Raw genomic sequence first — 14,349 nt, 5'->3', positions numbered from 1 at the left:
ATTGCCTCCTAAAATCTTCCAATAGTTTTACTATAAGATAACACGTGCTACAAACTCCCTCCTCTTTTTTTTCCTCTTGCCTTCATTCATTCCTTCTTTGTCGGATTATAAAAGAAATATATGTTTATTGTAAATTTTAAGACTACCTCAGACACTATGAAGAGAAAAACTAAAATTACCCAAAATTTTAAGATAATCATTGTCACCTTATTAATATTTTGGTGTATTTTGGTATGTATGCTTTCATATTTTTACACACACATACATATAAATATATTATTACATTTTACACTTCCAGAATTTTATAGTATTGTTTTGTAGCTGCAATACTGCATATTTATCAATAAATGTACATCTGCATAATCTTTAAAATGAATTCACCACAATGTGGTTAATCCACATAGCTGGACATTTAGGAACAGTCCTCTCAAGTTTTGTTACGCAAATAAACTTTTCCAGGAACGTTACTTTACAGATATTTTTGTGTGCCTAATTATTTCTATTAAACAATTCCAAAAAGAGGAATTGCTGGTTTTCTCAATTGGTACAATGGATACAAATATGTTAAACCTTTTATATTTACTTTATAAGCTTATTTTAATTTTCTCAAATGAATTTCTGGAAACAGAAAATTAGTCAAAGTTTGGTTGTGGTTTACCTGAAATAATCATGCTGTATGCGTTATACTTGTGATTGGAACTTAAATTAAAGCCCCTTTTGTTCACAGTAAAAGCATCCATCTTGTCTGTCAGTATGTTATATACATCTAAATTCACATAACTGAGTGGGCTGGACTCACAGAATGTAAGGACCTCTGTATTTTGTCTTAATAGAGCTGGAAAAATGAACTCAGAGATTTATAAATGTTTAAAGAAAGTATTGGTAAAAATGGTATATTTTAAAACTCAGATGTGATACCAGTAATGATTCTTTTAATATTACACTAAAAATAAACAAGCACAATCATGAAAAAGTAAATTAAAAAGAAAAAGCAAAATACCTGGACATAACCCTAATAAGAAATATAGGGTCTTTATGAAAAAAATGACAGAATTTTATTGTGAGATATAAAATACCTAAATAAATGGAATCATAACACATTTCTGGATGAGAAATATTAGAAGATGTAATGAATTAATTTATAAAAAGATGAGTCCATTAAAAATCTCAGTGGCATTTTTTTCAACTCAATTTAGTGTTCAGCTGGAAAAATATACATGTAAGAACTAAGATCTTTTAACAAAAATGAGTAATAAGCTGCAGGGAGAAGAGGGGAACTATAAGATACAAAGGTATTTTCTAAATATTTAAAATGTTGAAAGCACAAAGATTAAATTGTCATAGTGATGATTCAAAGAGAAACGGAGATATGAAAGAAGGAATAAATAGCCCAGAAATTAGCATCATCATACATATGAATTTAAATCTCTGATAAATGTAACAAAGTTAAACAACATAATGTTTTAACTCTGGATAGAGAAAAAATATTTTTATAAAAATAAGCAGAGATTTCATTATCAAAAATATAAAACACTATTTCCTGTTTCATTAATTTCACTTATTTATTTTAGAGGGAGAGAGCATGTGAGAGCATAAGCAGGGGGAGGGAGAGAATCTCAAGCAGACTCCGCACTGAGTACAGAGCCCTATGCAGGACTTGATCCCACAACCCTGAGATCATGACCTGAGCTGAAATCAAGAGACGGATGCCCAACTGACTGAGCCACCTAGGTGCCCCTAAAACACATAAACATGCCAAAAAGACAAACTGAACTTTTGACATTCTAATGACTAATAATTACTATTCATAATATTTAAGCTTCCATACAGATAAAAAACGAATTTAAAAACCTCTAAAATCTCCTGAGTAAAGTGTGTGAACAAGAAAGACAAACAAACAATAATAAACATACAGAATATGTTTGATCTCAATAGGAATAAAAGAAATGCAAATTAAAACAACTTATCATTTTTACCTATCAAATTAATATAATTACAGAAAGATAAACATATTTGTATACTGCTAGGGGACATGAAATTGATATGATTTTTTCTTTAAGACCTAATTTATTTATTTGAGAGATGGGGTGCAGCAGAGGCAGAGGGAGAAGCAGGCTTCCTGAGGAGCAGGGAGCTGGATGCGGGGCTGGATCCCAGAACTCCGAGATCATGACCTGAGCTGAAGGCAGATGCTTAACTGACTAAGCCACCCAGGCGCCCCGATACGATTTTTCTTGAAAGCATTTTTCTAATGTCTATCAAGAGTCTTAAAAAATATTACCAATCTTTAATTTAACAATTCTTTTTTAGCAATATATATTAAGGATGTATGTAGAATTATATGTTAATAATAAACATTCTTTCTAACAGTAAAAATAATAAACTTAAACATGCAATAACAATGAAATGGCTAATACATTTTGGTATATCCATACCAGTGATATTATGTACTTACTGAGAATGCTTTTTATGGGTGCTTTTTACATGATATGAGAAATACTCATGATACAATGTTAAATGAGTAAAGTAGGATACAAAATGCTTGTGGCAAGATCTCAAATATATTATGTATATGCATACAGGTATATATACACATATGTATATCCCCATAGGAAAAAGGACTGGATGCCAACCAAATGAAAATATAATTCATTTATAATTAGTACTATTTTGACAAAAGTATTTCTGAAGAGCACAAAATATTCCAATCTAAGCCTACAGCTACTAAGTTTAAGTAATATCCATCTGTATAACAACTCAAAAAATATTGATAATCCTTTGTAATTACATTGCATTTCTATGCCAAAATGCTTAAAATATCCTTCAGGATGCCTCATGAAGTAGCTCCTGCTTAGCTCTTACCAGTCTTATGACATTCTGTTCCTCATCCACTCTGTCCCAGTCACACTGGCCTTATTTCATTTTCTCAAATTCTCCAAAATTTTACCTTCTTTACATCCTTCACAAATACCATTTTCTCTGGAATCCTTTTTCCTATATTCTTCCCCTGAGTTAGTGTTTAGATGTTACCTTAAATATCATCTGCTGAAAAGGTCTTTCCTGATCCTCCAATTTATACTAAGTTCCCTCTTATGCAATCTTAGTGACATATCCTTTCACTTTAATGCTTTTTAAAGTTTGCAATTTTATATTTTTATGTGATTATTTGTGAGTTTCTCCCATTATAAACCACAACCCCTTTCTGTGTAGGACCTTGTCTCCTTCGTTCACACTATAACCTAGTACCTATCATAATTTCTGTCTTGCTCCATAAAAACTAGATATGTGTTTGTGGCATGAACAAATTAATGAATAAATGAACAAATATGCAAATTTAATTCTAGTATTTTAGATATGTGTTCCTCAGGTATAAAAGTCCTTTTGATATCTCCCCAAAGGAGTATGACTACAAAAAAAAGAGTAAGATTTACATGCAAACCTATTTACAAACAAAGAAAGCAAATTCTCAGAAAACTATATAAACTTATTGTGCTTTCTTAAATAGTCTGCTAGCATTCTTAGATTCTGTTTTTTGGATTGAGAGAAGTAACTCATTGATCTGATAACTTCATGCAAAAAGTTGGGAAATATTAGTTCTCACTGGTCTGTTCTTAGTATACAGCATGATGATTTCAGAGTCATCTAAGAATACTTTCTAAGGAGCCAAACATAAGGTTTGTGATCCTTGTAACACTCTAACCCACCATCATCGAAGGGGTCCATCCTGTGACCCACCCCACAGAAGTAGCTCAGCTGTAGGACTCTGTCTCAGAGGCTGGTCCGAGAGGGCTAGATTTTTTTCTATTTCTCTATATAGTCCACTCTTTCTTTTCTTTCTAATATTAATTGATAGCTGACACTTATCTATCAAGAGCCTCTTTATCCAATATCCAGATAATTAGGTATAATGGTTTTATTCTCAGTTTAGAAATATCTGAAACCAACTATAATAATGTGATTTATTCAACAAACACTAAACACTTGCCATGACAAAAAGCATGCAAAACCCCACACCTGACAGGTATATTAGTGGTATACAATATCGCTTCAAAATATTATATATCTGCTCCATGGCTGGTGTCTTCCGGTGAACCTCACTCTGTGTACTAGAAATCCCGAAATCAGCCATGGTGTGAGTTCGAAAATGGTTTGAGCGTTTGTACATGCTTTAAAGACTCCCATTTGATTTAAAAAACAAAACCCACTCAAAAGTCTTCCACAAACCACAGTAAAATACTTTGGGGGGTAATCTGCTGATGAACAGTCTCCTTTTATGAAGCAGGAGAACGGAGAGACTCCTACACAGAGATGCTCCAGCAGGGTTTAAAACACGAGCTTCAGCGGCGAGAACAGAGACCCGGTGTTCTCTCGTTCTCTCCTGCCTCTGTGGACTCCACTCCCCGCCACTGTGCCGCCCAGGACTGGGATTTGCCTTTCATCATTACGTCGCCGCTTCAACAGACACAACAGCATAGAGTTTGTACTTGTTCATTATGTCAAGAAAATAGCCAATTAGATATGAGACACAAATTCAATAAGCTGCTGTGTGAGTGTTGAGAGCAGATGAGTTCTTAAATAATTTTGATAAATTAATGCTTAACTCCATTCTTGTGGAAGAATATCTCCTAATTACATATTTCTATAGCTTTATTGGCCATGACATGATATACAATCAGAGGTGTCAATATATTCAGTGAGTATGTATTCTATAGCCAAACGTTTGAAATGACATACATCTTATTATTGCCCATTCATATTTTCACCAACAGTGCAGCAATAATCTTTTTTAACTACAAGTAAAATGTTTTTTTTTGTTTTTTTTGTTTTTATTTCCCATGTGTTTCTATTTGTATTTACATCCCTAGAAATGTGCTGGAACTTTATGCAAAAGTCTATTAACAGGAATTTCTTACTTTGCAGAAGAGAAATTTGCTTCCCAAAGAAACGGGGAGAAAGTAATTTTTTCTGTTTTCCCTGTGTTCTTACTGGTCTTCATATTAATCCTGGCTTCGAGCACCAGCTTTTTCCATAGCTGTCGTTCCTAATATATCTGGTGTTAATTTTTTTTTTAAAGATTTTATTTATTTATTTGACAGAGAGAGACACAGCGAGAGAGGGAACACAAGCAGGGGGAATGGGAGAGGGAGAAGCAGGCTTCCCGCTGAGCAGGGAGCCCGATGTGGGGCTCGATCCCAGGACCCTGGGATCATGACCTGAGCCGAAGGCAGATGCTTAACGACTGAGCCACCTAGGTGCCCCTGGTGTTAATTTTAAAACATTAAAAATGGTCAGGGAGAGAGGTCCAGAGTTATTATCAATAGCTAGAGAACTCCCTAACATGACACTCATTTAATTTCTTCCGTGTCTCTCAAAGAAATTGTATGATCAATAATCATCTAATGTGAAAAAACCCATAGTATAATGCCTTTTACAGGTCTGTGCTGGATGAGTATTTATGTAGGAAATACCAGTACCTGCCACTTTAGACTTTTATTGAGTTTCAATTTTCATGTATTGGGTATTTATTTAATAAAATGGGGTAGAGCCATACTTTCCCTGGCCTGTCCTTCTGGAAACATGGGGAAGCAGGTAAGTGGTCCTGCAAAGAAGTGGACCAACCACTGGCCACGTTCGTCTGCTTATTCAGCAACCAGGCAGACATTATGTTCCCTTTGCTCCGCCACTGTTCTCTCCCTCCCACAAAATACACTTTATAAGATCTCAGGCGAGCTCACTCCTGCTGCCTGACCCTCTAACTCATTACGGGGAAATGAATTCAAATTGCCTGAAAAGAAGCTGCCTCTTTTATCTTCCCACTGACTGACAAGCAACTACAAAGTTCTCCGATGGGATTCCAAGTTACAAGCTGTACTGCTTCATTGTAACCACTCCCCCACTGGCGGGTTTTCCCAGAGGGCAGCGTTTCAGGGATACTGCATTGCTTGCAAGCACAGCTCAGAGAGTGCACATTTCCCTCCACACTAAAAACCCGACATCAGGGACTATAAAACAAAGCTGTCCCTTTCCTAACAGCATTAGCCTTCCCACAGACTCCTTGGAAGTCTAAGGGGTTCCCACATATGATTATTTTCTTTACCTTCCCAAGAAAACAAATACTTCTCTTTTTTTCCCCCCTTGTAATTTTTATGAAACAGTTTATTCTGGGAAGAAAGGCATTCAGAGAATCAGATTGTGTGCAAAAGTCTCTGAATTTCTCTAGGTAACCTTGAAAGATGGACTGCGTTTTTGTGGTTTTTCGAGTTTTTGTTTGTTTGTTTGTTTTTAGAGATTAACAGTGTTTGAATGTACTGACAATCTAAAGCATTATTTCTGGTGACCAGCAACTCCTGGAGAAGGTAAGACTTTTCTGGGTGCTGGTATTTTAACATGGTTAAAAATATGCATTCATCTGGTTTAAACCCAACAGTACTTTGTTCACTTGAGAAGTTTTGGTTCTTCTTTACTTGCTTTTCTTTCTAGCTGGGAATATATGCTAAGGAGAAGACTACTTAATACTGATAGTGGAATGAGATACTGACCCAATTATAAAAGGAAGAAAAGTTTATGCTTGGAGAACCATGAAGGGGGGTGGGCAATCATATTTATATCTGTCTAGTTTTTCCATGTAGAAAAATCCTATTCTGTCTTTAAATTACCCCCATCCCTCGCTTCCAGGTGTTACCAGGGAGGAAAACTTCAGGCCCCTGCTCTCTATCCTCTAACTTCAACAACCCAGTATCTTCTACTCCTCAGTCCTTCCCTAACATGGTCTTTATGGTCTCAATCATAGAGAGTCCCATTTGCTTCTCTGACCAAGCCTATTTAGTTTCCTTATTTGTTTTGCAATATCCTCAGTACTTTTGTTTGTGTGATGACCACTGGCAACTACTGGAAAAAGAAACCCAGGCGAAACATGACAAGGAAAATTTAATATTACACACAACACCAAGAGAGTTCTGGATAATCACTAAAATTTACATCAAGCCCTTTTAACCTCCTGTTAGCTTCTACCTTCGAATTTCTGACTCACCCTCAGCTCTCTTCCTTCCTGGCAGAACCAGCTGTGATTACTCCAAAGGACTCTGCTTTGGAATCCTCTGCTTTTATTAGTTCTTTTTTAAAGAAATTTATTGCAAAAATGGTATTTATGTATTGTAGAGAATTTAAAACTTGAGTAAGTAAAAAATCGAAAAATGAAGTTTAAACCACCAGAGATAACACCTGTGTGTGTGTGTGTGTGTGTGTGTGTGTATTATTTCCAAATTTCCATTTCCCTTTTTAAAAAGTCTTCAAAACTAATTGTGTCGTTTTTTCTTCAGGGCCATTTGTTCATTCAAGCAAAAAAAAAAAAAAGCACCTGAGTAATGCTAATTTCATTATTTGCTCTCCTTTTTTCCTTTCTTTCTCTTTCTTTCCTTCTTCCTTCCTTCCTTCCTTTTCCATCCCTTCCCTATCCTTTTCTTCCACTCTTTCTTTTTAAGATTCCTTCCTGGTTGAAAGTATCTACACTGGGAAAAAAAAATCTCCTAAAACCTATTCCTTGCACGTTTCTATACTGAGGAAGAAAAAATTTCAGGAATCAATAGAATGACTCAATGTTTAACAGTATGCATTTATCATATCACTTTATTTATTTATTTATTTATTTATTTATTTATTTATTTATTTATTATTACTAAAATGATATTTCCCTTTGCTAACGCTGAAGGGTAATTTTCATTACCGCCACCCCCCCCCCCCCCCCCCCCCCCCCACCCCACCCCCGGTAATCCACGTTCTCTCTTTCTCAAATACTTTCATTCCATGCCACAACACAAAGTAGAGGATTAGGAGAAGGAGGCACTTAGAGACAAAAACTAAGCCGCCATTCAGGTTTTCAGGGCAGGTGAGAGTTAACAGTGCACAAAGGACTCAGCAATTAGCACACCCTAGTGCTTTGCCTTAGAAACTGAGACAAAAAACAATCTGTCAGGTTATCAAGCAAGGAAGATCACTTCCCAAGTCATTCAAAAGGGAGGATAATGAAGAATTAAACTATTCACAGAGGACTCTGCAATAACTGCTTAAGAAAAAGAGCAGGACATGGTATTGTCTATTAAGAATAGGAAAAGGGTAACGAATCTAAAGAATCTAGTTTAGTAGTAAAGAGGCTGGCGTTTGGGGATGTATTCTACAGGACCTCAGATTTTCTTTTTCTCTTAATAACACTGTTTTCTCTTTTCCTTCTGGACCATTAGATAGTTTTACAATATTTGTAGTTGAAAATCTTTTTGAAACTTCATAAAATAATTATATAAACATAAATTCTCATCGCACATTATTTTCACCTACCAGATCAAAAAATTTATAATTTTATAAACAATGTCACATAAGCTATATTTCTACTACTGTGCTGTCAGTCATTTTTGTTTTTCTTCCTAAATTTACACACTTCTTTTATTTTAAAAGAATCCCACACTCAATATGTTTCATAAGGAACTTTTTTTTTTTTTTAAAGATTTTATTTATTTATTTGACAGAGAGAGACACAGCGAGAGAGGGAACACAAGCAGGGGGAGTGGGAGAAGGAGAAGCAGGCTTCCCACGGAGCAGGGAGCCCGATGCAGGGCTCCATCCCAGGACCCTGGGATCATGACCTGAGCCGAAGGCAGACGCTTAATGACTGAGCCACCCAGGCGCCCCTCATAAGGAACTTTTATAACCTGTTACTTATGAATGAAATTTTTAGTTACTTTATATATGTGAAGAGAAAAAAATCCTGAAGATGTTGTAAACTGATGTGTGGGCGTTTCCTCTTCACCTGTGCAAGGTGAATGAGGCACTCTTGAGAGCCACTGGGCAAAGTACTTATTCAAGGTCAGTAAATGGCACTTACAGACCCTAGAATAATCTAACTTGCATCATAACGTTACTCATAATTGAATGGATGTTTCAAATCAGTTAGAATCCCAGAGAACTAAGCGCTAATCCTCACTTTTATGGTCGACATTAAGAAAAGGCAGAAAATATGTTCTAATATATCCCTGTGTGGGTTGGGCAATCTGTTAATTTTTTCCATTCACATTTGTTTGTGCTGGTTCTGTCATTCTTTCATTAACTCCTCAAACTCAAGTTGTTCTAATCCATCATGGAAGCAAAGGGTAAGGCCCAGTGTTTCCAAAATTTTCCCCCAGTTAGCTCTATTCCACTTGTTACATCAACACCTGGCTTTTCTCTTGCCTCATGCACTTGAGAACGATCTGGCTAATTTGTCTATCTTCTTTATTTGTTTGCAAATTCTATGGGGACAGAGATCCTTTATGTCTACCTTTGGTGCCATTTTACACACTTCAGATTTGATTTATTAAAAACTAGTTGACAGCCTAATTGATCAGGTTACCATTTTCCACCCAGTAAAATTTCTGTGCTTTAGGGAAAATGACAACAAATCCTAGTAACAAAAAAGGCACAGATGCTTGTTGCAAGTTAGATGAAAGATCACCTAATAGATATAAATATTTGAAAGTGTGGCTTTCTGTAAACAGGTATCTCAGAGTAAACTCCAGGTATCATTTTGAAAAACAGGTCTTTTAAATTAATTTATTATTCATATATGTATATATTAACATATATTATAATTTATAAAAGATAAGTTAAATATAATTATAAAGTATTAGTAAACAGATTTAACAAATATGTACAAGATCTATATGAAGAAAACTTTAAGCTTTAGTGAGAGACACAGAAGACAAATAGAAAGTATAAACATATTATTGATTAGAAAAGCCCAACATTATAGAAATATTGATTCTACCTAAGTTAACCTGTAAATTCAATCTTGTCTTTATAAAAATAGCATCAGGACTTCTGGAGGGAAGTAGCAACTTAACAATATTGCTTGAAAGAAAATAAATAAGGAAAATAGGTAGAAAAGTTCTTTAAAATAAAAATAATGAGGGAGACTAGGCCTACCAGACATTAAATACATTCTAGAGTGTTAATAAATAAAATACTACAATAATGTAAATAAAGGTGCAGATCTGTGCAGATATATTTATAGATAAATATGGAAATTTAGGACTTTTTAAAGATGGCAGCTCAAACCAGTGGGGAATTTGGATTATTTAATAAATGGTTTTGAGACAGTGGGATACTTTGGGGGGGGAAATGTTTTGATCTGTACATTACATATTATATCTGTATAAATTCCAAGTAGACTGACTATAAATGTATATAAAAAGAAAGCATTAAAGTGCTGGAAAAAACAATGCAAAAGGGACAAACTGCTGCTCACATAACAGATTTTGTTAATACATAAAGAGCTCCTAAAGCTCAATAAAGAAATGGGCAAATGATACAAATGGTGAATTCGTCAAAAAAGAAATACGAAAGGTTTTTAAACATGCAGATGAGTTCAGACTAACTCCCAATAAGAGAAATGCATACTGAAGATACTATTAGATACCTGTTTTAATATAATCAGACTGGCAACATGCTCAGATGATGTGGCTGCCGAGATACAGGTACTCATTCATTTCCCACAAGAGCAGAAATTGTACGCCCTCTACGGAGTGAAAGTTGATGATATCTTACAAAGTTGCAAACTCACATTTCCCTGGACCTCACAGATCATTTCAAGGAATTTATCATTCTAATATACCTGCACACGTGTGAATGGCATACCTATATCTATATTCATTAAGGCATTCTTTGAAATTGCAAAAGATTGGAAACCACTGAAATGCCCATATATAGGGAACTGCTTAAACCAATGAGGATATGGGGCACCTGGGTGGCTCAGTCGTTAAGCGTCAGGGTTCGGCTCAGGTCATGATCCCCGGGTCCTGGGATCCAGCCCCGCATCAGGCTCCAGCCCCGCATCAGGCTCCCTGCTCCTGGGAAGCCTGCTTCTCCCTCTCCCACTCCCCCTGCTTGTGTTCTCTCTCTGTCAAATAAATAAATAAAATCTTTAAAAATAAATAAATAAACCAATGAGGATATAATCTCTACAACTGATACCATGTAAGAAGAATGAGGACGTTCTTTAGGTACTGATGTGACAAGGTCTCTGAAATGATTACATGGAAAAAATAATACATTGTAAAATAGTGTGTACAATATGGTATCATTTGCATAAAAGATTGTATGTATGGGAGGAAGACTATATATATGTTTTCAAGTGAGGATATATTTGTTTGTATATACATAAAATATTTCAAGAAGGATATAGGAAACACAGCTCATTGGTTTCCTTTAAGATACAAAATAGTTTGGACTCTTTTAACTGCTTATTGTTTTTCTATGTTTTAAATATTAACTCATGAGAATGTAATTCTTGGTCAGAAGTAAATACTTTTTAAGTAATCACACATTGATATGTGCTGCCTATTTTGTTGTTTCAAAATCCAACGCTGACTTTGTGAAGTCTGTAGTTTGGGATCTAAGTTAACACGTACAATAGAATCCTGTGTGAGTATCTTACAGAGACAGCCCAATATCCTGCCCTACAAAATAGTAACCTGGCTACATGCATGTTTATTTTGAAGCTAGGCTTGCTTCCTACCAGCTGAGTTTTCCTATCTTATTCATTCTAACCACTACCTTTTTAGCAACCATCACAGAAAAAGATGAAATACAGTTGTTCATTATGTCAAGGAAATAACCAATTAGCCATTAGACAATTCAATAAGCTTTGTATAAATCTAGTGAACAGATGATATCTTAAGTAAGTTTGATGAATTAATGTTTAATTTGTTTCTTGTAGAGCCATGTTGACCGCCCCCTCCCCCCCCCATTCCTCAGTGTAAATGTCACCTAGCTGCTGATGGGCGTCAGGACAAGACAATATTTGAAATCCTTTACTTAAGACTGGACATCACAGTTCGAGTGATGTGAACCAATGAAATGAATTTCCTGGGGTCTCTCCCAAGATGATCCTTTTGCTTCCAACATCACCCCCTTCTAACCCTGGAGTTGAACGCATACCGCCAAACTCCTTAAGTCAAATCTTGTAATTGCTTCCAATTTGTCTGTTTTGCTTTTGGCAATTAACAAACTGAAATGTTATCATGAAGGAGTTCATCTCATTTATAAGACCAGGTTTTCCCTCCACTAAAATATGCAGGCACTCTGTTCTTTATTACCAGCAGGAGATAAATGGCTGGTTTTCGTTGCTGAAGAATATATAATGGTTAAAAAGTCACTTTTTTCCTCCAGCTCTACATAAATCACAGAACTAGTCAATATTTAATAATGCTTGCCTTGGTCTGGAGTCCCTTGATCACCCCTGTCATGTGTAATAGCTCCCTCTCCGATATCTTTGACATAAAAGCCCAGCTTTACTGCAATACTAACATGTAGAGGGTCATTACGGATCGACATTTACCTTAATCTGTGACTGCCAACCATGAACCGATAAATTCCAGCAGATTCCACTGGGAGAAATCAGTAAACTTCTCAGTGGAAAGAACTGAAGGAAAATTCTGCCGAGAACAGAATACATTTTCTACAAGGGCTGCTCTGCAAATGGGTTCTGACTTTTGAAAGTTCTCTTGCTGCGCAGCTTTGCAACATTTAATACCGTTTTGATGGTTTGAGAGACGGGATGACAACCGAAGATGACATGACTTAGAAGGCAAGCAGAAATTTTCTCTGCAAAAACAATGCAAGATTAAACACAAGGGGGAATATGGCTCTTGCATTATTCACCCAGCTGCCTTGGCGAAAATAGCTGGGCTGTCACGGGTCCGGCCTAAATGTTGCTTCTTTTTTTCAAATCGATCATCACTCCTTCACCTCATAATCTTACAAGTGCTTCACAGCAGAATACATCAAAGCCCTGATTGCATAAAAGAGGGACACACCAATCTTTGAGGGAATAAGCTCAAACTCTGACTTTCACTCAACTCGCTGTGCATTTGCTTGCTAACACACTACAAAAATACTAAGTTGTCAAATTCAAAAAAGTCTGTTCCCATCTTTCCTTACCTGTTTTACACTTTGAGGGTGTTATTACATCCTGCAAATAGTTAACAAATAGTTCAGAAATAAACGTCTTAAAGCCTGGGGAACATCATTTTGTTAATGATGTAGGTGATTATATCTACCTTATTGCATATTTGTTACTAATTTAAAAAGAAACGCTGAAAATATGTCCTTTAAAAAATAGTAGGGCCACTTTTGAAACTTATAAAAGTAAACACTTAATAAAATAAAAAATTTAAGTTTCCAGTAAGATATATAGCTACATTTTTCTATGATAAGGGGTTACTTAAACATCATAGCTAACCACACTTAACCTTTAATAACTATTAATAATCAGGTGGGTTTTGATAGTACTTTCAAGGAACCCACTGCAGTCCAATTTATGTCTAATTAATATACTGGAACACACACCAACATAGTTTAGAAATGGTAAAACAATCACAAAAATCATTTACTTAAGATAGAGTACAGAATTAAAGCTCAACTCCGTGCATTAATAATGTGTTAGGTTTCCACCATTTATTAAGCAAGGGGAAAGACTATACAATATACAGTACGCTGGTCTTTCTCAAACCTAAGCATGCGTCAGAACCACCTGAAGCGTTTGTGAAAACAGAGTGCTGGGCCCCACCTCCAGGGTTTCTGAATCAGTAGGTCAGGTCGGGGAGAGCTGAGGGTTGAGAACGCCCCATCCTACAGTGTACCAGATGAAACTGTTGCCGCTGCCCTGGGGACCACACAATGAGAACTGCGGCTCTAACTCATCAATAAAGGCTATTTTTAGGGAAAATAAAGACATCAAAATCTGTCGCTCAAAGAAAGATTTCAAAAGGAAATAAACTGTTTTGTGACGTTACAAAAGTTTAAAAATCATAAACGAGTTACCTTGATCGGCATAGAAAATCCCAGTGAAAAGGACTGAGTATGTTAAGCGTCCATTAGGGTGAAAAGGCGCGTCCCACCTCACGTGGGCTTCCCGGGATCCCTCTGTTTTGACAAGCACGTTTACTGTTCCTTCAGGAGGAGCTTCTAGAGTTCGATTTTCCACCTATGAGTGTAAAAAGATTTATTTTTTGTTTGCAAATAAAATAAGCGCATGCTTCACTTTGAGCATATTTCTTCAAAGAATCTCTTTTGCTGTGAAGTAAACTATTTTGACAGTAGCATCTTGTATGAATACCTCATTTTGTCAGCAGGATCAAAGCATACCTCATGTGTTCTTCCTCCTGCTGTTCAAGCTTAGAATTTGAGCTCCTGACCGAGGCAGTTGTTTGTGAATGTTTTCAGACTATGTGGATCAGCTCACACTGTGAGAGCCCCTATGGCTGTGCATGTCCACAGACTCTTTCTAGGACTGCTTAGAAACAATTTTTATGTGATTGCAAA

At 36.0% G+C, this 14,349-nt stretch overlaps 1 protein-coding gene across 1 annotated transcript in view; it reads right to left on the bottom strand.

The window, feature by feature from the left end:
* USH2A (usherin) overlaps positions 1-14,349 on the bottom strand; it is a 682,897-nt gene that overhangs the window by 289,818 nt on the left and 378,730 nt on the right. Inside the window, exon 36 of the mRNA XM_032422367.1 lies at positions 13,849-14,011. Coding sequence (XP_032278258.1) covers positions 13,849-14,011 — 163 coding nt within the window. The remainder of the gene's footprint in view (positions 1-13,848; positions 14,012-14,349) is intronic.

Source organism: Phoca vitulina, unplaced genomic scaffold, assembly GCF_004348235.1.
Source record: "Phoca vitulina isolate PV1807 unplaced genomic scaffold, GSC_HSeal_1.0 scaffold26, whole genome shotgun sequence".
Taxonomy (NCBI): Eukaryota; Metazoa; Chordata; class Mammalia; order Carnivora; family Phocidae; genus Phoca; species Phoca vitulina.
Note: the sequence above shows the minus strand (reverse complement) of the source record. Positions and strands in the feature narration are given on the sequence as shown.